The sequence below is a fragment of the Macrobrachium nipponense genome, chromosome 3 (genome assembly GCF_015104395.2).
Source record: "Macrobrachium nipponense isolate FS-2020 chromosome 3, ASM1510439v2, whole genome shotgun sequence".
NCBI classification, from domain to species: Eukaryota; Metazoa; Arthropoda; class Malacostraca; order Decapoda; family Palaemonidae; genus Macrobrachium; species Macrobrachium nipponense.
In genome coordinates, this window is record NC_087202.1 from 51,381,129 (window position 1) to 51,407,999 (window position 26,871).

Sequence of the window (26,871 nt, forward strand, 5' to 3'; positions counted from 1 at the left end):
CATTTTGGAATTTAACTGCCAGGCGAGTGAAACTCTTAGCTATATAATCACTGGGTAAGTATAATTCAAACTTTATTTTATTATAAAAATGTCATTTTTCATCAAGACCACACCAGTACGAATAAAAGTACATCAATATTGATGGCGAATGAAGATTGTAAAGTTTGATTCAAGAAATTTAAGATGCTTAGCACTTGTGAAAATTATGGAGCTTGTTTAGTTATTGCATTAATATTCAGCAGCCATTTTGGTTTTGACTCGAGCAATGAAGGGTTGCTTGCGTTCTTGAAGTTTTTCTGTTAATTTTAGAATTCTTGACACTTGAGGACCCCAAGATTTAAATTCTTCTGTACTTGGTATGCACCTGTTATTTTGCATCTTAGGCATTGAAGTGTTGATTGCTTATTTTATTTCTAGTTTGGCTTCTTATTAATTCAGGTCTTGGCCTTCATCAGCTTGTTAAATAAAACTTTTTACCTTCATTTTTTTTTTTTTTTTTTTTTTTTTTTTTAATTTACTTTCGGCCTAATACTAACTGTGGGTTTTACGTGCATGACTGTCATTTGGTTTTCTTTAATAAATCAATATGTTATCCAATTTCAAATGTGGTTTTATAGTGTAATTTTTTTAATGTTATTGTGTTAGTAGCCAAAATAGGTTTAGAAAGTCTTTCCCACTACAGTGCAGCGATCTTGATCTGAAGTTCGTTAGAGATTGCTTTAGCCATGGTTTTTGTAACTTATAAAAGAGTTCCCTGAGCCATTGTAACATAGTTTCATGATCCCAGGGCTTCAAAAAGGACAGAAAAGGTGAATGAGACAAGTCAACGTTAATCCTCTTGAATCAAGAGTGACCAGTAGAAGATAATAAGATGAACAGTTAAAGAGCAAAGATCATGTAGCCAACAGTTTTTTGGAAGACTGTGAATTTGATTGACTCTTGATGATTTTTTTAACATTATTTTTATGATGTAGTACTGTATTGAACATACTTTGCTAGATGGAAATTATGGAAGGTAGTTGTGCAAAAGATGCTTGTTACATCACAACACCATCAATCATATTATGCCCACATTCTCGGTCTTAAATGTCCTCAGACACACCAGGCTTTGTTTACCAGATAGAAAAATAGCAAGTGTTCTGACATGTGCCCTATGAACTCAACAGGTATATGCTAACTGCTTTCCTTTTTGTATGTGTCCTTAGCACTTCAGTATCACTACCAGAATTTCCCCTACTTTTTGTTTGGCAATCTTAAAAGGTTGTTAGTCAGTATTAATTAATTAATTGAGTTTTTATTTAACTTGGGTAATCACTTACACCTTTTGAAGAGATGTAAGGGCTAATCACTTACACCTTTTGAAGAGATGTAAGTTTTGCTACTTAATGGTTTTATCTCTTACCACTTTCCTGTATTTACCTCAGGCTTCTTGAGCACTTTGTGCTTGGGAATTTTGTCCTTGTCCACTATTTGTGAGTAATTCAGGTAATACAAGTTTTTTGTATAGGCTTTTTCTTTAGTGATTTTTACCATAAAGCTATTTAGTTTTGTGGCATATCAACTATGTACTGGATATATTGGCTGGTCCCTTAGGAGGTACAGTAAGCATCAAAAGTGAGGCTACAAATTTCAAAATTAATCGTACTTCTTAACCCTTTAACGCCGATTGGATTAAACGTCGATGAAAATTGTATGTCGGGTGCCGAACCGATGTATGAAACGTCGACGTAAAAGTTTTTTTTAAAATTCGCGGAAAGATAGTTATAGGCCTACTAGGCGAAAACTTCACGTGCCTTGGGGGATGCTGGAAGTTCATGGATTAAGCTGTTTTGTTTACAATCGTTACCCAGGCGCGCAAGCGCAAATTTCTTTCTTCTCTCACTAAAAAGCATCAGCGACACATCTCAGAAATTATTACGTGGCTTTGACATAATTTTTGCACCATTTTATATTAGCAGTTACATTAAGTTTTATGTGTGAAAATGTGCGCAATTTCATGTAAAATACAACCAAAATCAACTCATGGTTGTAGCTTTTATCAGTTTTTAAATATTTTCATATAAATAACGATAAGTGCCAAAATTTCAACCTTCGGTCAACTTTGACTCTACCGAAATGGTAGAAAAACGCAATAGTAAGCTAAAACTCTTATATTCTAGTAATATTCAATCATTTACCTTCATTTTGCAACAAATTGGAAGTCTCTAGCACAATATTTCGATTTATGGTGAATTTTAGAAAAAACTTTTTCCTTACGTCCGCGCAGTAACTCTTCCAAAAAAATCGTAAATTTTTTCGTCTGATTATCTTAATGTTTGCACAGTTTTATATTAGCCGTTACATAAAGTTTTATATATGGAAATGTGTGCAATTTCATGTAGAATACAACCAAAAACAACCCATGGTGGTAGCTTTTATCAGTTTTGAAATATTTGTATATAAATAACGATAAGTGCCAAAATTTCAACCTTCGGTCAAATTTGACTCGACTGAAAGGGTCGAAAACCACAATTGTAAGCTAAAACTCTTGGATTCTAGTAATACTCAATCATTTATCTTCATTTTGCAACAAATTGGAAGTCTGTAGCACAATATTTCGATTTATGGTGAAATTTAGAAAAAATCTTTTTCCTACGTCCGCGCAGTAACTGCCGAAAAAATCATAAATTTGTTCATGAAACTTACCTGTCAGATATATATATAGCTGTATTTTCTGACGTCCGACAGAATTTCAAAACTCGCGGCACACGTAGTGAGCGGCTAGGTGGTAGTACCCATTCCCGCCGCTGGGAGGCGGATATCAGGAACCATTCCCATTTTCTATTCATATTTTTTCTGTCGCCGGTGCTGGAAACAACTGTTTGCAGTACCTCCGTCTAGGATTTTTGGATTATCTCGCTTTAAATTATCTGGATTAACTTTTGGTATCGACTTCTGGATTGTTGGATTGGCACGCGTAATAGTGGATTGGTTTTTGATTTTGGATTGGCTTTTCTGTGTACATGATGTCGGGATCAAGTACAGGGAGTTTCAGAGTGTGTGTGAGGAGTGAATGTAAGGTGAGGCTTCTTAAACCTTCAGTTGATCCTCACACAGTTTGTATGGAATGCAGGGGCATGTTTGCTTGGTTGATGATCGGTGCAATGAATGCAAGGATTTGTCAGATGATAAATGGAAGATGTATGAGACCTATCGGCGTAAATTGGAGCGCGATAGAGTCAGGAGGTCTTCCTCCAAGAGCAGTTCTACAAAAGGTAAGGAATGTAATATTTCTCCTCCTCTAACACCGGTAGATTTTGTTCAACCTAATCCTGTTTTGTTGCCTTCGGGCCCTATTGCTGTGTCTGGAGAAGGTAACGCCCTTTCTCTGATTCTCGAGTCTATTCGCGCTCTTGAATCGAAAGTGTTGGCCTTAGAAACTGGCCCTGTGAAAGTTTGTGATAGTGCCCCTAGTGTTGTGGAGGGGGCGTCAGATCGGCCCCCATAATGCCTCTAGGCTCTAGACCTCTATCGGACTCCCAGGACTCAGGGAATGGGTATGTCGAAAGCCGCAAGAGGGTTACGGGGGCTCCCCACCGATCTGGCGTCCCTTCGGCAGGCCTTGTTGCTAAGTCCCAGGCTGCCAAGGAGCGCGCACGAGCGCGCGTCCTGAAGGATTGCTTTTCGTCCTCCGAAGCGTCCTCCCCCGCGCAAGGGGTGGAGCGCTCGGAGAGACTCGCGTCCGTTGAAAAGGACTTTTCGTTTTGAGGACGCTTCACGTCCTATGTCACCGCTTTCTTCAGAGGACGCGTATGACGCTTTTCCTCCTCAGAAGAGAGGTAGAGTCTCAACCGACGAGGACGTTGGGTTGCGCGCACAGGCGTGTTCCCCTGAGATGCAGGTAGCTGTACCTGCGAGAAGGAAGGAGGCGTCCCCTCGCCCCTCGCCTTCTCGCAGGGTCAGTCCTGCCCCTTCTTCTTCTTCGTCACCTACGAAGAATATCCTTTTGTCCCTTCAGGACCAGATTTCGTCTCTCATGGCTCAAAGGACTCGCCCAGCAGCAGTCGAGCCTAAGCGGAGAAAGGACGTCAGGCTGCCCGTCAAGAGGACGAAGCAGTCTCATTCTCTCTCGTCTCGTTCGTCTCTCTCTCCGCCTCCGGATCGTCACCGTTCTCGTTCTCCGAGTAGATCTTTCGCACACGCTTGCACACGCTTTGGAGGACGCTCGCCGTTCGAAGCAGGACGCTTTGCGCTCTCGGCAGGGCGCTCGCCGTTCGAAGCAGGACGCTTTGCGCTCTCGGCAGGACGCTTTTGAGGACGCTCGGCAGGACGCTCGCCGTTCGAAGCAGGACGCTTTTCGGACGAGGCAGGACGCTTTTGAGGACGCTCAGCAGGACGCTTGCTTGGCTAAGCAGGACGCTTTTGGCGCCTCTCGTCAGGAAGCTCGCGCTTCCTCACGTAGGGACGTGTCTAGTAAGACAGTTCCCGTTGCTTCAAAGGGGACACTACGTTCACAGGATGTCCGTCCTTCAAAGGATCATCGTAAGGGCGAGTCCGTACCTGAAGCGGTGACTTCCAATCAGCGGAAGTCTTTGTTCAGGCCTAAGCCTGCTGGACGTACGCCCTCTCCGGATGGACGTTCTCCAGTTCCTCTTAGAGAAGAAGGGGAACTGAGTAGTCCAGCGAGTTCAGTCGAAGAAGAACCTCCTGTAGCTTCGGCTGTCTCAGACTATAAGGTTCTTGTGCGGCTGTTACGTTCGTCCTTCGGGGATAAGTTTCAGCCGGCAGCCCCTAGGTCTCCTCCCTCTCAACTTTCGTCTTCTAAGTCAGTCAAGACTCCTGAGTTTGTCGAAATGAAGACGTCGCTTTCGACCAAGAGGGCTTTCAAGAAGCTACAAGATTTTATGTCTCGAAGGGGAACCGGCCCACCAGGGCGACCACTTTGCCCCCTCCCTCTAGACTCTCCGGGAAAGGAGGAATTTGGTATGAAACCAAGGAGGACGTGGGGGTTAAAAGGTTCCTTCGTCCGCTCTTTGGGGGCTTCTCCAGTTTAGTTGGACGCTCAGAGGAGGTCCCTCTTATCTTCTGCAAAGGTGTCCTGGACTCCTGTGGAGACGGACCACCACTTGGAAGGGACTGCTGCGCACTTAGGGCGTCTTTAATTTTTTAGACTGGTGCTTGGGAGTTTTGGACCTTCAGTCTAGAAGCCCTGATTCTCTCAGTCTGGGGGAGCTGTCCAGCGTGTTGTCGTGTATGGACAAGGCCGTCAGGGATGGTTCGAAGAGCTGGTTTCTCATTTTGGAACAGCTTTCCTGAAGAAAAGAGCTCTTCTATGTAATTTTACCGCTAAGTCGGTTTCTCCCGCTCAGAAAGCGGAATTGCTCTTTGCGCCTCTTTCGGACCATCTCTTCCCCCAGGCTATGGTAAAGGATCTTGCAACGCGTTTGCAGGAGAAGGCGACCCAGGACCTCTTGGCACAGTCTTCAAGACGCCCAGCAGTTCCTTCCACATCTTCATTCGTTAAACCCCCGAAGAAAGTCAAACCCTTTCGCGGGGCACCCCCCTCGAGAGCAGCTCCTCGAGGGAGAGGTTTTTTCGAGAGGAAGAGCTTCATTTAAGCCAAAATCCACCAAATGAAGATCTTGTCCTTCAGACGCCAGTCGGGGCAGGCTGAAGTTCTTTGCGGAGGCATGGAGGCAGAGAGGGGCGGACCCTTGGACTCTCAAGATCGTAGAGCAGGGGTACAAGATTCCCTTTTTACATCCTCCTCCTTTAACATCAACTCCCAGAGACCTCTCTCCGACTTATCAGACCTTACCTTACCTTACAGACCTTACATCTTGTTCGGGTTGCCCCAGGTTCCCTCAGTGTGAGGCACCTCTAATGTCTACCAGAGAGTTGCTAGTACATCTTCCGGTATATTTTGCATCTTCAATCTTGGATGGTCTGGGATGCAGTTTAGATATTTTGTCGAGCTTATTCTTAAACACATCTACGCTCACTCCTGATATATTCCTCAGATTGAGCTGGCAACTGCATTGAATAAGACCCGCTGCATTATCGATGCTGGTGCGTAGTGGATTAATGTCCTGTGTGCTTTCCTTATTTTTCCTGGTATAATTTTTGGCACTATTAATCTACCTCTGCTTGCTCTTTTCGATCTTTTAGACCAGATGGTCGAAAAAAGAGCGGTGGAGCAAGTCTTGCACCTGGGGTCACCGGGCTTCTACAACAGGATTTTCCTGGTGCCGAAGCAGTCGTCGGGTTGGCGCCCGTATCCTGGATGTGAGCAGGCTCAATCTTTTTTGTGGAGAAGAACAAGTTCAAAATGGAGACGCCTCAGTCGGTGCTAGGAGCCTTGAGACCTGGCGACTGGATGGTGTCTCTGGACCTGCAGGACGCGTACTTTCACGTCCCCGTCCACCCTCTTTCAAGGAAGTACCTGAGATTCGTCTTAGGCAACATGGGTTTGGCAATTCAGAGCCCTTTGTTTCGGTCTCAGCTCGGCCCCGATGGTTTTTACAGTTATAATGGGATGTAGCGAAGTGGCTCCATTCTTCAGGGATCAGGATATCCCTCTACCTCGACGATTGGCTGATCAGAGCGTCGTCGAGACGAAAATGTCTGGAGGACCTTCAGTCGACATTAGCCCTAGCAAAGTCCCTGGGTCTTTTGGTCAACTCCAAAAGTTGCATGTGACCCCGACACAGTCCATCGTGTATCTGGGGATTCAGATGGATTCAGTGGCTTTTCGGGCGTTTCCATCCCAGGAACGTCAGCAGCTGGGTTTAGAGAAAGTCGCAGCCTTCCTAGGGAGAGAAGCTTGTTCGGCGAGGGAATGGATGAGTCTGCTGGGCACCATTTCCTCGCTGGAAAAGTTTGTCTCGTTGGGAAGACTGCACCTCAGGCCTCTTCAATTTTTCCTTGCGGAAGAATGGAAGTCGAAGGAGGACCTGAATGCGATCCTAAGGATCTCAAACAAAGTGAAAGACCACTTAAGATGGTGGCTCGACCCTCAGAAGTTGCGAGAGGGCTTTCCCTAAATCTTCTGAGCCCCGACCTAGTGTTGTTCTCAGACGCTTCCATTTCCGGTTGGGGAGCAACACTAGGGGGGGAGGAAGTGTCAGGCTCCTGGAGAGGGGAAACAGGTAGCCTGGCACATCAATGTAAAGGAACTGGCAGCGATCTTCCTGTCGCTGCAGTTCTTCGAAGACAAAGTGTCAGGCAAGGTCATTCAAGTCAACTCAGACAGTACCACAGCCCTTGCATATCTAAAAAATCAGGGAGGAACTCACTCCAGATCCCTTTTTCTCCTTGCGAGGGAAGTTCTGCTATGGGCAGACGCAAGGCAGATCAAGATCCTGACGAGATTCGTGGCAGGGGTTCAGAATGTCAGGGCGGACCTTCTCAGTCGTCGAAATCAAATTCTGCCAACAGAGTGGACCTTGCACCAGGAAGTCTGTCAGCAATTATGGAGACCTGTAGGGGACGTCCTCTAGTCGACCTGTTCGCTACGTCGAGGACGAAGAGGCTTCCTCTGTATTGCCTCCCCGGTTCTGGATCCAGGGGCAATTGCGGTGGGACGTGTTGCTCTGGAGCTGGACAGACCTAGATCTTTACGCCTTTCCCCCATTCAAGATCATGGGGGAAGTCATGAGGAAGTTCACAGCTTCAGAAGGGACAAGGTTGACTCTGATTGCCCCGATGTGGCCAGCAAGAGAGTGGGTTCACAGAGGTCATGACTTTTTTTTCCTTGTGGACTTCCCAAGAACGTTGCCCATGGAGGAGAGATCTACTCAGACAGCCTCACTTCAAAAGGTATCACCAAAACCTCTCCGCTCTGGCTCTGACTGCGTTCAGACTATCGAAAAGTTGGCCAGAGCGAGAGGCTTTTCGAAGGCAGCTGCAAGAGCAATCGCTAATGCTCGAAGAGCCTCTTCAAGAGCTGTCTACCAATCTAAGTGGGCCTCCTTCAGGGCATGGTGCAAAAAGGAAGGAATTTCCTCTTCCACGACCTCTGTGAACCAGATAGCAGATTTCTTGCTCTATTTAAGAAATGTGCAGAAATTGGCAGTTCCTACAATTAAAGGTTATAGGAGTATGTTGTCTGCCGTTTTTCGCCACAGAGGACTGGACCTCTCCGACAATAAGGATCTACACGATCTCTTAAGGTCGTTCGAAACCTCCAAGATTCCACAGGCAAGACCACCCTCATGGAATCTCGATGTGGTTCTGAAACATCTAATGTTAAGTCCCTTTGAGCCTCTCCACGAAGCTTCTCTACGGGACTTGACAAGGAAAGCGCTTTTCCTAGCTTCTCTGGCGACGGTGAAGAGAGTTAGTGAAATCCAAGCGTTCAGTAGCCTAGTGGGCTTCATGGGGGACAACGCTGTCTGCTCGTTGAGCCCGTCTTTCTTGGCAAAAAACGAGAACCCGTCTAATCCTTGGCCGAGGAGCTTTGAAATAGAACTAAAGAGATAAGATCGTCCCTCAGGTAATCTGGTGCTCGGTGAAGAGTCCAGATTTGCCGTTGTCGAAGAATGCTGTGGCTTTCTTTCTTGAGGGACGTCATTAAAGAGGCTCATTCATCTTGCCAGAAGACTGATTTGAGCCTCTTTAAAGTGAAAGCTCACGAAGTTAGAGCCGTAGCTACTTCTCTTGCCTTCCAAAGGAATATGTCTATCAAAGATATCCTTGATAGCACCTTTTGGAGGAGCAATTCCGTATTCGCCTCACATTACCTCCGGGATGTGAGAACGATTTACGAGAACTGTAGTTCTTTGGGGCCTTACATTTCGGCAGACACAGTTTTTGGGGCTGAAGGTAGCTCTCTCCCTATCCCTTAGCTTAGTTTTAGGTTAGTTTTATTATTGTGTTTTTTGGTTGATGGTGAGATCTTCTGTGGAAATCTCCCATTCTTTAGTTTAACTGTCAGGGGTTTTTTGGTTAGTTGGTCAGGTGGTGGTTCCGGTTGCTGTGTTACTCCCATATGTTGGCTAGATGGTCTTGTCACATTGAGGTCACGTCCCGTTGACAGAGCATCCAGAGTGCACCAGCACTACAGGTCTACACCTGGCTGGCAACTCTGATAAAAGCAGAAGCAGGCTTAAGTGACAGTAATCACAGAGTCCTACTTTGCTAACAGGTAGGAACCAAGAAGTAAATCTTTTACTTAATTTAAGTTTCCTAAAAATCCTATTCTGTCTCTGCCCACCATCCGAAGGTGGGATTCAGCTATATATATATCTGACAGGTAAGTTTCATGAACAAAATGTTATTGTCTATAATACAATTAAGTTTGGTTCATCTTACCTGGCCAGATATATATAATTAGAGTGCCCACCCTCCTCCCCTCAGGAGACAAGGGTCATGAATAAAATATGAATAGAAAATGGGAATGGTTCCTGATATCCGCCTCCCAGCGGCGGGAATGGGTACTACCAACCTGGCCGCTCACGATACGTTGGGGCCGCGAGTTTTGAAATTCTGTCGGACGTCAGAAAATACAGCTATATATATATCTGCCAGGTAAGTATGAACAAACTTAATTGTATTATAACAATAACATTTTTTTCGTCCGATTGTCGTAATGTTTTGTACATGAACTTTCCTGTCAGATATATACTTAGCTTTACGTCCTCCCTTGACCGTCACGACAGAATTCAAAACTCGCGGGCACACGTGACAGTAGGTCAGGTGATCTACCTTACCCCGCCGCTGGGGGGTGGCGGCTGTTAAGAACCAATCTCCCTTTCCAGCCAGAATTTTTTTCTGTCGCCGGTGACGACTACACCTGTGGTTGTTACCCTGCTTCCTGACAGCTTTATTCGATTCTCGTTGCCTTGGATTTATTTGGACTGACTTTCGGTGAAGTACCTGATCTTGTTGGCTTGGCATACGCGCTTGTGGATTGTTTTTTGATATTGGTTTGGATTTTTCTTTGATTTCAAGATGTCTGATGTAGAGGTTAAGAAATCTTCTATGTTTAGGGTGTGCTCTATAGATGAATGCAAGGTGAGGCTACCGAAAGCTACGGTAGATCCTCACACAGTATGCTTGAAATGTAGGGGTAAAGAATGTTCTTTTATTAACCCGTTGTAATGGGTGTGAGAAGTTGGATGAGGGTGAATGGAAGTCTCTTTCTTCCTACTTGAGGAAGTTGGAGAAAGACAGGGTGAGAAAAGCTTCGTCTAGAAGTTCTAGTAAGTCTCGTATTAGCGAGGTAGAAGTAGGACAATCCTGTTGTAGCACTAGATCCTTCTCCCGTTTCAGCTCCTGCTCCCTGCATCGACCTAAAGATACGACTTCGGAAGTGGCAACCATGAGAGCCACGATCCTTAGCATGGAGAAGAAAATTCGTTCGTTGCAAGGTAAGAGTAATAGTGAAGGTGAATTGTGCAGTGGAGGGTGCGCTCTGATCGGTCTCCTTAATGGCTTTTCCCAGGACCTAGACCTCTTCCAGACTCCCAGTCCCAGTGAGGAGAAAGTCAACAGCCGCAGGAAGGTAAGGTTGAGGGGAGAAACTCCCACCGATCAGGCGTCCCCCTCGGTAGATACCTGATGTCGTTCCCAGGCTGCTTTGTTCGCTTGCTAAGAAGGAGGTGGTTTGCCCAATGCTTGCTCTCTTCTTCACCTTCGCCTAGAGGATGGAGCGCCTCGGATTCATCGCGACCGCTGAAGAGAGCCTGAAGGCTCCTTGCGCCTTTCCTTCCAGCCCGGAATGTTTTCCAGAAGAGCCTGAAGTGGATATCAAAAGAAACCCAGGAGGGATCAGGAGTTCTCGCCTCAGAGTAGGCTTCGATCCTCATCCCCTGTGGAGGATTTTTTGCCAGATCTCCAGCTCGGATTCTTGCGGGGCTGCAAGCTCAGATTTCGGCTCTGGCGGGCTCCTTGGCTGGAGGTACGCGTCGTAAGAAGGACGTCTCTCTCCCCGTCAAGAAGTCTAGGCTACCTTCGCCTGTGTTGCCTTCTCAGTCGGAGGCGGCTCTCTCTCCTGTAACAGCGGATGGAAGGAGGCGCTCTTCTCTCGGCAGCCGCTTGTCGTCTTCCAGGCGATAATCGCCCAAGAAGCTTTCTCCTGGCTACTTCATTTCTCCAGTAGAAAGGGATCTAGCGCCTAGTAGGCGCTCGTCTAAAGATAAGCGCACAGCTTCGTCTTCTCGCTCCATTTCCGAAGATCCTCCAATCTCCGGATAAGAGAGCCTCCTCATACATGGTTTTCTTCAAGAGACAGGATCTCTCCTTATGTTAGGCGCCTATAGCCTGGTAGGCGCTACTGCCCAAGTAGCCGCTCTCCCGCTTCCAAGCGCTTTGCGGAAGATAGGCGCGGTTCTCCTGTTAGCCGCTCTGTTCAGGTCAGGCGTAAAGAGCCTGAAAGAAATGTCTCGGCTGATAGACTACCTTTTGCAGAGACCCACGCGTCTCGATCTAAGTTTGTGGATCATGGTAGATGCCTGTCTCCGAGTAGGCGATCTTCTCCAGGGATTCGCTCTCCTGTAGGTAGGCGCCAAGAGCCTAGTAGGCGTTCTCCTCATTTTAGGCAAAGTTCGCCAGGCAGCCGCTCTCCTTTTTGACAGGCGCATGGATTCTGTTAGGCGCCGTGAGCATAGTAGGCTCTCCTCTCCTAGCAGGAGGCGCTCCCCCTTTGGACTCCCGTGTATCTAGGAGCAGACTTCAGGATCACAGAGGACTCACTCATCGGAGTAGGAAGGACGCATTCGATAGGAGCTCTCCCGAAGCTTTGGCTTCCCCTGATAGGCGCCAGACGGCTGCCAGACACTCACTAGATAGACGCACTTCTTTAGAGAAGTCCAGCTGCTCTCGTAAAGAAGCCGAAGGTTCGTCGGTGGATGAAGTGGAACCTTCAGAAGAGGACTTAGTTAAGGATTCTTCGGTCTCGTCCTACAAGATCCTGACAGACCTCCTTCTTCAAGAGTTTGGAGACGCTCTTACTCCCGTCGCTCCTCCTTCTCCTCTCTCGTTATTCTCGACTTCTAAGAAGACGAAGGTTTCCTCCTGTGTGAGGATGAAGCCAACCATCTCGATGAAGAAGGCTTTGAGAGGTTTTGGTTTTGGTGATTGGCTTCTTTCTAAGGAGGAGAAAGGGAAGACTGTGTTTTTCTTTCCCCCTTCCAAGCTTACGGGCAGACTAGGCTTTTGTATGAGTCTGGAGAACCCCTATTGGCCTGGTTTTTCTCCGTCATCTGCAGACGGGGGCGGACTTTCTCTTTCACTTTGGTGGATGCCCGCACCGACGCTCGGCTCTCTTGTCAGCTAAGACTACCTCCTGGGCTATGAACGAGCTCGACCACCTGTTGAAGGGAATGTTCAGAGTCTTGGAAGTCTTCAACTTCCTTGACTGGTCCTTTGGGGGTCTTGGCTAAAAACGACTCAGAACCCGGATTCCATTTCGCCCGAGGATCTCAACAGTGTACGACGTGCATGGATAAGGCAGTTAGAGATGGATCGAGCGAAGTAGCCTCCCTGTTTGGAGCAGGGGTTCTTAAGAAAAGATCAGTCTTCTGCTCTTTTCTTACAAAGTCCGTCTCGCATGCTCAAAGAGCCTCGCTTCTCTATTCGCAACTCTCGCCGCTTCTCTTCCCAAAGAAGATAATCCAGGACATCTCAGGAGCTATCTCTGCGAAGGCGACTCAAGACATGCTCGTTCAGTCTGCCCGGAAACCTAGGACCTCCTTCCAGACGAAAAGGACTAAGAAGGAGACTCCAGCTAGACAGGAGCCCTTTCGAGGGGCCCTCCTTCTAGAGCCTCTACCTCAAGAGGTAATAGACCCCTTCAAAGATGGAATATCCTTCTCGCGCTCATCCAGAGCTAAGAAGTAGGAAAGTAGTCCTCCAGACATCAGTAGGTGCCAGGCTTCTAAGATTCGCAGAAGCCTGGGCAAAGAGAGGAGCGGACAACTGGTCCCTCTCGATTATCCGGAAAGGATATCTGATTCCCTTTACAGAAAGACCACCTTTGACGACGACTCCGAGGGAGTTGGTGGCCAGGTACAGGGATCCCATCATGAGCCACGCTCTAACGCAGGCAGTAGAACAAATGTTAGAGAAAGAGGCTATAGAGCTAGTGAGCGACCCATGCTCAGCGGGCTTTTACAACCGCCTGTTTCTAGTTCCAAAAGCCTCAGGAGGATGAGACCGGTTCTGGATGTAAGCGCCCTGAATTTCTTTTGTAGAAAAGAGGAAGTTCTTCCATGGAGACGACATCCTCAGTGTTGGCGGCTCTTCGTCCAGGGGATTGGATGGTGTCCCTAGATCTTCAGGACGCTTACTTCCATGTGCCGATCCTTCCTTCTTCAAGGAAATACCTCAGGTTCATGATGGGAGGAAGGATATTCCAATTCAGGGCCTTGTGTTTCGGCCTTTCAACAGCCCCTCAGGTCTTCACAGGACTAATGAAAAATGTAGCAAGATGGCTACATTTGGAGGGAGTCAGGGTGTCCCTTTACTTGGATGACTGGCTGATCAGAGCCAAGTCACAGAAAAGATGTTTGGAGGACCTACAAAAGACCCTTTTCATGGCGAGTTCTCTGGGACTTTGTGAACTTTCAAAAGTCTCAGTTAATCCCCAGTCAAGAGCGTATCTATCTGGGGATTTGGATGGTTTCTCTGGATTTTCAGGCTTTTCCTTCTCCAGAAAGGATAGCCCGAGGGTCAGAGAAAGTCAAAGCCTTCCTAGAGAAAGACGTATGCACAGCGAGGGAGTGGATGAGTTTGTTGGGGACACTCTCCTCGTTGGAGCAATTCCTTTCTCTAGGAAGGTTGCACCTCAGACACCTCCAGTTCTTTCTACATCGAAACTGGAGGTGTCGTTCGCAAAACCTAGAGTTCTCCTTCAAGATTTCAAGAGAAATCAAGAAGGACCTCTCTTGGTGGACGAACCCTCTCAGGTTTGCAGAAGGGATATCCCTTCACATTCCGAACCCCAACCAAGTGTTGTATTTCAACGCGTCGGAAACAGGTTGGGGAGCAACGCTCGGCTCAAGAGAAGTGTCAGGCACCTGGAAGAAAGAACAGGTGACCTGGCACATCAACAAGAAAGAGCTGATGGCTGTTTGGCTAGCTTTGAAAGCATTCGAGCCCTGCGTCCTAGCTTTGGCAGTTCAGATCAACTCGGACAACACCACGGCCCTGGCATACATCAGGAAGCAAGGGGGGACTCACTCCTTCTCCCTGTACGAGACAGCAAAAGAACTTCTGCTGTGGGCAGAGGAAAGGAAGATTTGTCTCCTTACCAGGTTTCGTACAGGGAGAAAAGAACGTCAGAGCAGACCTCCTAAGCAGGAAAGATCAAGTCCTGCCTGCAGAGTGGACGCTTTACGAGGATGTTTGCCAGGACCTGTGGAGTCTTTGGGGCAGGCCTCACATAGACCTCTTCGCCACAGCCAAGAATGCGAGGATAGGCAACTACTGCTCTCCGATATCGGACCCGAGGGCAGTGTCAATAGATGCTTTTCTCCTAGATTGGAAGGGCCTAGACATGTATGCTTTTCCTCTCTTCAAGATACTGGGAGAAACTCTCAAGAAGTTTGCAGAATCGGAGGCAGCAAGGATGACGCTGGTAGCCCCGTTCTGGCCCACACAAGTATGGTTCACAGAGGTACTGGAATGGTTAGTAGATTTTCCGAGAACATTACCACAGAGGATCGATCTGCTCAGACAACCCCACTTCGACAGGTATCACAGAAACCTCCCCGCTCTCGGTCTGACTGGCTTCAGACTGTCAAAAATTTGGTCAGAACGAGAGGGTTTTCTGCAAGAGCTGCAACGGCTATCGCAGCAGCAAGAAGGCCTTCTACCCTTAGAGTCTACCAATCGAAGTGGGACGTCTTTCGACGGTGGTGTAGGAACCATCACTTTTCCTCTTCCAGTACCTCTGTAACCCAAATAGCAGACTTCTTACTTTCCTTAGGAGAAAAGTGGACTGGCGGTATCAACCATTAAAGGTTATCGTAGCATGCTGGCTGCAGTGTTTAGGCACAGAGACTTAAACATTTCAGAAGACAAGGACCTTCATGATCTAATAAGATCTTTTGAAACATCCAAAAAGGTTTCTCCAGAGATTCCGAGTTGGAATCTGGATGTAGTGCTACGCTTCCTTAGGTCCCCTAAGTTCGAACCGCCTCAGTCTGCCTCTTTTAGAGACCTCACGAGGAAGACACTTTTTCTCATGGCATTGGCTTCCGCAAAGAGGATTAGTGAACTCCATGCAATAGAAGGGAAAGTGGGGTTCAGAGGAGATGCAGCTATCTGTGCATTCCTGCCTTCGTTCTTGGCTAAGAACGAGAACCCCTCAAATCCTTGGCCTAGGAGTTTTGAAGTCCGAGGTTTATCTGCCTTAGTAGGCGAGGAAGCAGAGAGGTCACTTTGCCCAGTACGAAGTTTAAAGTTTTATCTTTAGAGAAAGAAGAAACTTAAGGGCAATGATGTCAACCTTTGGTGCTCTGTAAGAGATCCAAGGAGGGCTCTTTCGAAGAATGCGCTTTCTTTCTTCATCAGAAGCCTGGTGAAAGAAGCACATGCGATATGTGATGAAAGTCAATTCAAGCTTCTGAAGGTCAAAGCTCATGAGGTAAGAGCTATTGCCACTTCATTAACTTTCAATAAAAACATATCCCTGAGTAATATTATGAAGGCAACATTCTGGCGTTGCAACTCAGTCTTCGCAAACCACTATCTAAGAGACGTCAAAATTATGTATGAAAAGTGCTTTGCGTTAGGCCCGTATGTATCGGCGGATTCGGTGCTGGGGCAGGGAGCTGAGACATATCCTTTGTAGTATATTTTTCCCCCTTGTTTAGGTTGTAAGTTTTTTGGTTGTTTGAAAGAGCATGCGGGTAGGCATGTCTTTCATGTCGTATGTCTAACAATGATTAGATTGGTTAGGTGATCGGTTTATGTTTGAGCTCCTTGCAATGATAGTGGTTAGGTTCTGTCATATAAGAGGGCGAATCCCCTTTGACAAGATCCTGCTTGGATTCTATCAAGTAAGCGGATACCAAATCCCTTTGATAGACCCAAAGAGTCTGTCAGCTGTAGGTCACGCCCTCGCTGAAGCTCTTCAGGCAACGCAGACTCATAGACAGTAACTACGAAGTCTTCTGCCTAAACAGGTAAGAACCAAGGTTGTATTTTACATCCTACAACAAGTGTTGTTTCCCCCTTTTTTCCATATTTATATTGCTGTCTCTTTCCCTCCACCAAGGGTGTCAATCAGCTAAGTATATATCTGACAGGAAAGTTCATGTACAAAAATGTTATTGTTAGTATACAATAAGGTTTTGTACATACTTACCTGGCGGATATATACGATTGATGGCCCTCCCAGCCTCCCCTCAGGAGACAGGTGGAAGAGAAAAATTCTGGCTGGAAAGGGAGATTGGTTCTTACAGCCGCCACCCAGCGGCGGGTAAGGTAGATCACCTGACCTACCAGTCGCGTGTGCCGTGAGTTTTGAATTCTGTCGTGACGTCAGAGACGTAAAGCTAAGTATATATCTGCCAGGTAAGTATGTACAAAACCTTATTGTATACTAACAATAACATTTTGCACAGTTATATATTAGCCTTTAAATAAAGTTTTATATATGAAAATGTGCGCAATTTTATGTAGAATACAACAAAAAACAACCCATGGTTGTAGCTTTTATCAGTTTTGAAATCTTTTCATATAAATAACGATAAGTGCCAAAATATCAACCTTCAGTCAACTTTGACTCGACTGAAATGGTCGAAAACCGCAATTGTAAGCTAAAACTCTTGCATTCTAGTAATACTCAGTCATTTACCTTAATTTGCAACAAATTAGAAGTCTCTAGCACAATATTTCGATTTATGGTGAATAGTATATGAAAAAAACTTTTTCCTTATGTCCGCGCGGTAACATTTCCGAAAAAATCTGAATTTTTGTCGTCCGATTGTCGTAATGTTTGCACCATTTTAAATTAGGCATTACATAAAGTTTTGTATATGAAAATGTGCGCAATTTCATGTAGAATACAACTAAAAACAACCCATGGTTGTGGTTGTCGCTTTTATCAGTTTTGAAATATTTTCATATAAATAACAGTAAGTGCCAAAATTTCAACCTTCGGTCAACTTTGACTCGACTGAGATTGTCAAAAAACGCAATTGTAAGCTAAAACTATTGCATTCTAGTAATATTCAATCAATTACCTTCATTTTGCAACAAACGGGAAGTCTAGCACAATATTTCTATTTATGGTGAATTTTTGAAAACAGTTTTTTTTTTTTACGTCCGCATGTTACGAATTCATGCATCATATGGTGATAATATTTTCTTTGTGTTGCTTTGATCGTTTTACAATTTGTTATATACCAAAATCATTGCAATTTAGTGTACAATACAACAAAAAAAATAATTAACTCCTTAGCTTTAACCGTTTTCCTCAGCGCGATTTGTATACAATTATGAAATTTTTTTTGCTCTGTCATATATTCCAATATTTATATATGATAATGATATCTTTTCTTCATTTCTGATGGTTGCATACTAAACTTCAGGCAATGAAAAAAAAGGAGCCAAAAATGAACTCTTAATCTTGAAAATTAAGCGTGCTGTGATTTTTTGAAAAAACTTATTTTCCGCTTCGGCGCTCACTCGTGAACACTGCTGGCATACAGGAGACACTTTCGGAAATACCAGCTTGGTGTTCAAGGGGGGGGTTAGTTGCCAGTTAGTATATTTTATTCCAATTATTGTCATGTTCTTTATCTGATACTACATTTCTGTGATCAACTGTAGAACCACAGAAGGTATTACCCCAGTAAATGGTCAGTGTTAGTTCAATAATTGTTTATTAAAAGAAAAGAAAAAGAATTTTGTGATAACACTTTCGCAGGCATAAGGTGGATTAAATTCACACTTCGTGTATAGTGCTTGCAGATTTATTGTCCCTTCACTTTGTTAAAGGTGGTATAACTTATTACGTATAGTGTTACTATTCTGATCTTGGCTGCCCTTTTTCGGATCTTGTTTACATGCTTACCTCTTTTTGACCGGGTCCCGCCAGCATTACAAAGTAGAAAAATAGTTATGTATCTCTATATCAGGGTTATAACAAATTTTCCCATAGTGTGATATCCAGTGTTCACCATTGAGTGGCAGCAGGAACCGAGTGCATAAGCATTGGCCCAATATGATTTGTAAATTCACTTTCTACTTTTATAGCATTAATCAAAAGTTATTATGATTTATTTTGATAAAGCACAAAGAAGTTTAGCATCTGATTAAATGAAATATAATCCTTTATCGCTGATTTGGATGTATTAAACGTCGACGAAAATTGTCTGTCAGGTGTCGAACTGACGTATGGTACGTCGACGAAAAAAAGTTTTTTAAAAAATTCGTGGAAAAATAGTTATAGGCCTACTAGGCGAAAACTTTTGAATCACGCGCCTTGGGGGATGCTGGGAGCTCACGGATCAAGCTGTTCTTTTGTTTACAATCGTTACCCAGGTGCGCAAGCGCAAATTTCTTTCTTCTCGCACTAAAAAGCATCAGCGACACATCTCAGAAATTATTTCGTCACTTTGACATAATTTTTGCCCTATTTTATATTAGCCGTTAATGGTAAGTGCCAAAATTTCAACCTTCGGTCAACTTTGACTCTACTGAAATGGTCGAAAAACGCAATAGTAAGCTAAAACTCTTATATTCTAGTAATATTCAATCATTTACCTTCATTTTGGAACAAATTGGAAGTCTCTAGCACAATATTTCGATTTAGGGTGAATTTGTGAAAAAAACATTTTCCTTACGTCCACGCGGTAACTCTTCCAACAAAATCTTAAATTTTTTTGTCCTATTGTCGTAATGTTTGCCCCATTTTAAATTAGCCGTTACAGAAAGTTTTATATATGGAAATGTGCGCAAATTCATGTAGAATACAACCAAAAACAACCCATGGTTGTAGCTTTTATCAGTTTTGAAATATTTTCATATAAATAATAAGTGCCAAAATTTCAACCTTCGGTCAACTTTGACTCGACTGAAATGGTCGAAAACTGCAATTGTAAGCTAAAACTCTTACATACTAGTAATGCTCAATCAATTTCCTTCATTTTGCAACAAATTGTAAGTCTCTAGCACAATATTTTGATTTATGGTGAATTTTAGAAAAAAAAACTTTTTCGTACGTCCATGCTGTAACTGGCGAAGAAAATCAAAATTTTTTCGTCCGATTGTCGTAATGTTTGCACGGTTTTATGTTAGCTGCTACATAAAATTTTATATATGAAAATGTGCGCAATTTCATGTAGAATACAACCAAAAACAACCCTTGGTTTTAGCTTTTATCAGTTTTGAAATATATTCATATAAATATCGATAGGTGCCAAAATATCAACCTTTGGTCAACTTTGACTCGACCAAAATGGTTGAAAAACGCAATTGTAAGCTAAAACTCTTACATTCTAGTAATATTTAATCATTTACCTTTATTTTGCAAGAAATTGGAAGTCTGTAGCACAATATTTCGATTTATGATGAATTTATGAAAAAAAATTCCTTACATCTGCACGGTAACTTCTGAAAAAATCATAAATTTTTTCGTTCAATTGTCGTAATGTTTGCATCATTTTATATTAGCTGTTACATAAAGTTTTATATATGAAAATGTGTGCAATTTCATGTAGAATACAACAAAAAACAACCCATGGTTGTAGCTATTATCAGTTTTGAAATCTTTTCATATAAATAACGATAAGTGCCAAAATTTCAACCTTTGGTCAACTTTGTCTCGACCGAAATGGTAAAAAAACGGGATTGTAAGTTAAAACTATTACATTCTAGTAATACTCAATCATTTACCTTTATTTTGCAACAAATTGGAATCTAGCACAATATTTCGATTTATGGTGAATTAATGTAAAAAAAACTTTTTCCTTACGTCCGCGCGGTATCTCTTTCGAAAAAATCATACAATTTTTTGTCCGATTGTCGTAATGTTTGCACTATTTTAAATTAGCCGTTACATAAAGTTTTGTATATGAAAATGTGCGCAATTTCATGTAGAATACAACTAAAAACAACCCATCGTTGTAGCTTTTATCTGTTTTGAAATATTTTTATATAACGATAAATAGAAAAAATTCGACCTTCGGTCAAATTTAACTCGACCGAAATGGTCGAAAACTGAAATTGTAAGCTACAACACTTACAGTCTAGTAATACTCAATCAATTACCTTTATTTTGCAACAAACGGGAAGTCTCTAGCACAATATTTCGATTTATGGTGAATTTTTGAAATTTTTTTTTTTAGTCCGCGTGTTACGAATTCATGCATCATATTGTGATAATATTTTTTCTATGTTGCTTTGACCGTTTTACAATTTGTTGTATATAAATCATCGCAATTTAGTGTACAATACAATAAAAAATAATTAACTTATTAGCTTTAACCGTTTTGCTCACAGCAAGATTTGTATACAATTATATATGAAATATTTTTTTCGTGCTGTCATATATTCCAATATTTATATATAATAATGATATTTTTTCTTCATTTCTGATGGTTGCATACTAAAATTCAGGCAATGATGAAAAAATTAGCCAAAAATGAACTCTTAATCTTGAAAATTAAGCGTGCTGTGATTTTTTGAAAAAAACTTTTTTCCGCTTCGGCGCTCACTCCCAAATGCCGCCTGCATACGGGAGACACTTTCGGAAATACCGGCTCTGTGTTTAAGGGATAAATAAGACACAAGTTGGTGTGAAAAAAGAAAAAGAAAAAACTAAATCCAAGTTATATGCATGTTTAGCGTTGGCTACGTGGTTAGGCCTATTTCAATAATCAAGGAAATATATTTTCCAGCTTTTTATTTAATAATTTCATCGAATTTCTAATTGTGCAAATTTTTGGATGTGGAATTGCGTTCAGGGTTATATCAAACAAGTATTTTCATGGGTTTCCACCTTTGTTTTCATTGCATAAGTGAGACTATTCTTGTCCATACGATCCGGAGTGTGAATATGCTTGGCGAGCATTATTTTAATTCAAGTATCTCCTGTTATGCTCTCTTTCTCTCTCAGGACCTTTTTATCTATACTCTGTTTTTTCTCATCTGTCCATCCGCCTGTGGTGTTTTCACATGGTAACACTGCTTCCCGGGCTTTAAATAGTTACGCTGTGTAAATTTTAGGTAAGTAAAAGGATATTTGGGTGTACATTTGCAACTGAAAAGCGTTTTAATAATTTGCTGTATGCGAATTACACCGTTAATATTCGAAATAGTATATTGTTATTATTGTTGAATGTAAGGTGAATGTGACTATCTAAAGCCCCGGACGCAGTGTTACCATACACAAACACCGCAGGCGGCTGGACAGATGGGAAAAAACCGAGTATAGTCAGGAATAACCAGAGGCCTGTTTTAAGAATCGAGCACTAGGCCTATTGGTCATGCTTGGGTGTTTCCAACTTAACCAGCTGTTGATTTTACAGGTGTTCTGGTTGCTTCCGACCGTCTTTCTTATTTTTATTTTTATATAGAGAGTCTGTTTTCCAGGTGCAAGGACAGGTCCTGGTGTTGGTCTTCATGGTTCTTTCTTTGCCTAAATAATAGACAATGGCCCTGCATTGTAAGCTTTGCTATGCCTGGAAACAGGCCTAGTCACCTGAAGGTAGCAGCAGCAAGAGCCTCTCTCAAAGAGGGCTTTTGTTGCTCAATTTCACATGTTCTCTTTTTTGCTAAATAATAGACAAATGGCCCTGCATTGTAAGCTTTGCTATGCCTGGAAACAGGCCTAGTCACCTGAAGGTAGCAGCAGCAAGAGCCTCTCTCGAAGATGGCTTTTTATGCTCAATTTCACATGTTCTCTTTTTTGCTCTTTCTCTTTCTTATGCTCTCTTTCTCCTCTTTTGCTCTCTTCATCTCCTTGAAGAATCTTTTTTTTTCCACTTATTTTACTCTCATATGCTCTCTTCTCTCCCAGAAGAATATTTTGCACTTATTTTTGGCCTCTTTCTCCATTGTTTGGATATCTAGATGGTTGTAAAAATGATTTTCCATTAATAAGGTTTCATTATCATGAGCTTTATAAATTTGTGCTTGGTTTACCATAACCTTTCAACTTGTTTAGTAGGAATTCTTTAAAAACTATCATCGTTGAATCTTACTTTCGCTTATTGGGTCCTATAAGCTAAAATCAGAACTACCAACCACACCCAACTTCTCTTTTGAATCTAGGTGCATTCATGGTTGATTATGTTTAATGTAGATTTTACCTTTATATTCTATTGATCCTTGCTGGTTTTATGCATCTTTGCTAAAATAATTGATAATACACTATGATAATAAATATTTGTTTCCATATTGCTCAAAATATACTTAAGTAATGTTGGTTATCCTGTGCTGGACGAAAATTTCAAATTGTTTAGTTTCTATAGTTTGAAGTAATTACATACTATACTTTGAAATAATTACTATTACCATAATTTTTTCTTATGATTGTTATAAATATCATTTGATATTTTTGCATCATATGTTAGCTTTATTTTGCTTAATAGAGCTTTCAATGTAGAAAAAAAAAGTTTTTGAGCTACGTGTTGTAGTTGCCAGTTAGTGAATTTCGAATGAAATCCTCTGAAAGTTGTAGTCTCACTTCTGAGACTTTACAGTACCACTTAGTATGCCTTGCATGGCACACTTTAGATGGCACTGAAGGTTCTTTGCTTTGTTACTTTGCCCCCCCAACTACATTATTTTTTGTCTATTCATAATCCATTCCCATATAGTAGTCTTTTTTTAACTGCCTAACTTTGATTTTGCTCTATTCTCAGGAACCTTATTGTTTGTGCATACTGTATTAATGATGATAGTACAGTATACATAAATGATAGTTAATGCATTGGAAATAAAATCCTGTTATATTAAGGATGGTATATGAAGAAAAAAAATCGTATGATTCTGATGTTGGTAACTATATCAACAATATGATCTAATCTTTTAACTTTTTCTGGTAAACATGTCTAACATTACTTTCTTGATATTTTAGAAATGTGTAGCATAATCAGGATGAAGTTAATTAAGGATATTGGTGGATATAAACTCAAGGTCAGATGAACAAACATTCAGTTAATACTGAATGAATGTCTTAAAATCTGCTGACAAATTGGAGGGTGAGGATGACTTTGGTCTAGTAAAAAGTGAATTGGTGGTTGACTGAGTAACAATGCCCTTTTTCATCATAAATTAACTCATAATTTTGTGACATTTTATTTTGAGCAGCGTTCAACCCCATCTCTGTTTTAAAAAAAGTGATGATTTTATCATATTTTGTATGTAGCAAATTCAAGTCCAGACATGCTAAGGATTTCAAAGTTAGTTTGTATAGGCCACTGGTTTCAACCTGGAATCATAAGACCCCAAAGAGTTATGGCAAATTTCCAGGATCCACAGAAAAACTGAAAATAAGGGGGAACTTTGGTTTAGTGATAGGAGCCACAAAACTAACACCCACTTGCCCCCTGGATATCAGTTCTAATTAGTTTTCATCACAGTGACTGAATTCTATTTTTATGACATAAATAACCATGATCACAGAATAAACTGGAATTTGTCATGTATAATTTATATCAGCAATTGTCAGCTCAAAAGCCAGATGGTAGAATCAGCACTGATTAAACAAAGAAATACGATGAACTTCTCAAAAGGAGCTTGGGACTCCAGTATTATGGATAAAATCTTCCTCCAACCAAGCATCAAGAAGATTAAAAAGCTATCAATTGGAGTCACGTAAAGGCTGATCTCTGGAACTCTTGGTATAAATGCTGCTTTCCTGCAATTTTTTATTTCATCCATATACTTTCCTGTAGAGGGAGACAATTGTTTTCTGAAATATAGCATTAGTTTACTACCTTTTGCCATTTTATGGGCTCCTTTTATTAGATGTTAATATAGATGAGGGAATGGAATTGATTGTTAACAAATGTCATTTGAATAGTTCATCTATGAATAGGAAGTAAACTTGTAAAAATAGTCTGTTGAAAATATATGATTGATGATTCCATTATATGGACTCAAGGTTAGTCACTGTACGTAAATTGTGACATTTCAAGTGTATTTTATATCATCATATACTCAACTGAAAAAAATGTGTACATTTGTAAAATAAATAAAAATTTGTATAATTAAAGCCATTTTTGGTATCCCTTGCATTGGGCTGTAATTGTCATTTAGAGTTCTAGAACTTCAAAAGTCCGTCCCCATCAAAATAGCCTACTCCTCTTTATTTGTTTCCCTCACTCCAAAAGTTTTTATAATAAGAAAGAAACCACATTAAACAAATAAAGTAAACATATGAATGAAGTCTGTGTATGAATTCTTTTTCTATATCTTGATCTTCATTCATATGTTAGTTTCTGCATGTAATATTCTTTGGTTACCATTTACAGTTGAAAAATAAAACAGTCCATGAATGCAGATAAGTTGAACATTACAAATCTTGTGAATACAAGAAATTATATATTCCAATTAAATAAGAATTTTTGGGAGGAATGGACATCAAAACTTTTGCAAAGATTCAGTAGAGCTGTGCTAGGTCAAGCTTAGGCTCAAATGGTGCCCTTCTTAAAGGATATAAGAAATTGAGTAAGAATTTCAAATATTTATTTTTACATTAACCATCATACCTATGTGCTACTTTGTTGTTTGTAGTAAATCATGGGTATTTGTTTCTTTTATTTTTTTAAAGTTTACAATGACAGAGAGATCTGATTTTTGTCTTAAAGAAAGACAAACCAAAACTTAGGAAAATGTGTTTTGAGGCAAAGGGCTTACATGTATATTAAAGCACAGTTACAACATTCCTAAAAATGCATAGTAAATTAGATACAGTGTGCTTACCCTTTGTTCTTGTTATCAGGTTCTTCTAAAAGTCCTTTCTTCAACAGGTTGTTGGAAAGTCCTGCAAACCAATTCCTGTGATGATCCTTGGAGTAATTATTGGACGTAAATCATATCCATGGAGAAAATACCTCTTTGTGTTGATGATTGTCATTGGTAAGTAAGATTTTGTATTTAAATACTTTCAACTCTCATATTTTCATACTCATACTTTATTCTGTTGGAAAAAGAACTTACATTTCCTATGAGAAATTTTTCTTAATTTATTTATACATACTTTGTTACACACCGGTTAATCATATTATGGCCACATTTGCAATCTTGAGTGTTCCAAGACATACTTGATTGACCTCCAAACAAAAGAAGCAATTCTTCACCCATGTATCCTCAGGACTCACCCACCAGTAGGTACTAAGTATCCTTCTCTTAGTTCATATTTGTGGATATAGCTGTACATTCCAGAGTCTCCCATTATTTTACTTGTTAGTCCTAAAGATTTTTCAGTCACCTGCATTCAGTATTTCATTTTTCAGACTTTTAGGACTACCAAAAGGAGTTTTTTTTTATATAAGTAACTTAGCAAGTAATTATTTAGCTTTAGATTTTTTAAGGCAGCAAACCCTAAATTTAAAACATTACATACGCAAGCGTCTCATTGCATCGTAGTTGACAGGTCCCACTCCACTACATGGGTCGGTTGGTAGTGACAAGAGCTGGTGGCTTTATTATGATTTTGCCACTCAGGCAATAACATCACCTTCATGGCCAGCTGACCCATTTTTCTTTGGTTGTTTATCAAATGAATTTTTTATTGGAATTTGATGAAGTTTTAGCACTTTCTTTTGTCCAGTTTCTGATCTGTAATGAGTTCCTTCAGATTAGCCTTTGTTACTTTAATTTTGTCTGTTTTCGGTGTCTCTGGGACTCCGACAGTTAGCTAGGTTTAACTATGACAACATTGAGAACAGTTAGCTAGGTTCAACTATGACAACATGGTGTTAACCTCTGAATGGGTAAAATCTGAATCATAAAAATAAGTAGTAATATTTAAGGGGAGTGAACAAGTATTCATGATAAAAAAAAGCACAAGGCCATGGATCATGAATGTACATACTGAGGATAGTAAGGGAAAGGGTTAAAGAAGGTTTTGACAAAGGGTTCATCTGTTTGGAAGCCTTCAAAACTCTAGTAGTAGTTGCAGACCTTCCAGAGGTTTCTTCTCCAAGTGGATGTCTCATTCTCCTGAACATCAATGTCCATAACAGTCATTTTAAGAGGTGTTACTCATTAACTGATAATCTTGACCTCTTACTTGTGGCAGAAGGTGAGAGATTTCTCAAGTAGCTGTGCCAAAGACTATGCTTCTAGGACTTTGGAGCCTCCAGGACTTTGTCTGCTCATATTATGCCTGTTTCTCCTAAGATTCTTCTTGTAAGCATTCATTCATAGCTTAGATATCAATTCATCACTGTGAGGAGATACCATCTAGGAAAATTCAACCTCTGTCTCTCAGGTGTTGCTATTGTGCCATATGAACCTCTTCAAGTCTTTGCTTTCAGATCTTATCATGAAGACAGTGATCCTTTTAGTTATCTAGTAGTAAAAATTGTACCTGTGCTTTGTTTGTTGCTTCTGTCATGTCATCAGTCAGTCAGCACAGGTGATCTGTTGTGCCCTATGAAGGCAATTCATCACCACTCAAAAAGGATGAGGATCTTTAGATGTCATAACCTCATGTTTTCCAGTTTACAGGCCAGCACAAGATGTAGGAATATTGTGCTATTTTGGTCAAGTCAAGTATTCCATCATGCTTATGTAAATTAAAGACCTCTTCTTTCTGTCTTTTAAAAGTAATACATATTCTTCTTATTAGTTTGTGCCTTACTCATAGCTCATAAATTTATAAAATGTAGTCTGCCAAGATTATGAGCCTCTTTCTCACTGGAATGATTAATTAATTTCTACTCTGACATTTTTACTTTGGAGCTCCAATTACTTGTGCTGTCT

The 26,871-nt window shown here is 41.6% G+C and overlaps 1 protein-coding gene across 4 annotated transcripts in view; it reads left to right on the top strand.

Annotated features, from left to right (window-relative positions):
- The window catches only part of LOC135221768 (solute carrier family 35 member B1-like), a 120,098-nt gene that overhangs the window by 53,094 nt on the left and 40,133 nt on the right, over positions 1–26,871 (top strand). For all 4 annotated transcript variants that reach the window (XR_010316087.1, XM_064259586.1, XM_064259585.1 and 1 more), the window contains exon 4: positions 24,912–25,020. Coding sequence is in view for 3 of the 4 variants with exons in the window: in XM_064259586.1 (XP_064115656.1) it covers positions 24,912–25,020 (109 nt within the window). In the remaining variant the exon portion in view is untranslated. The remainder of the gene's footprint in view (positions 1–24,911; positions 25,021–26,871) is intronic.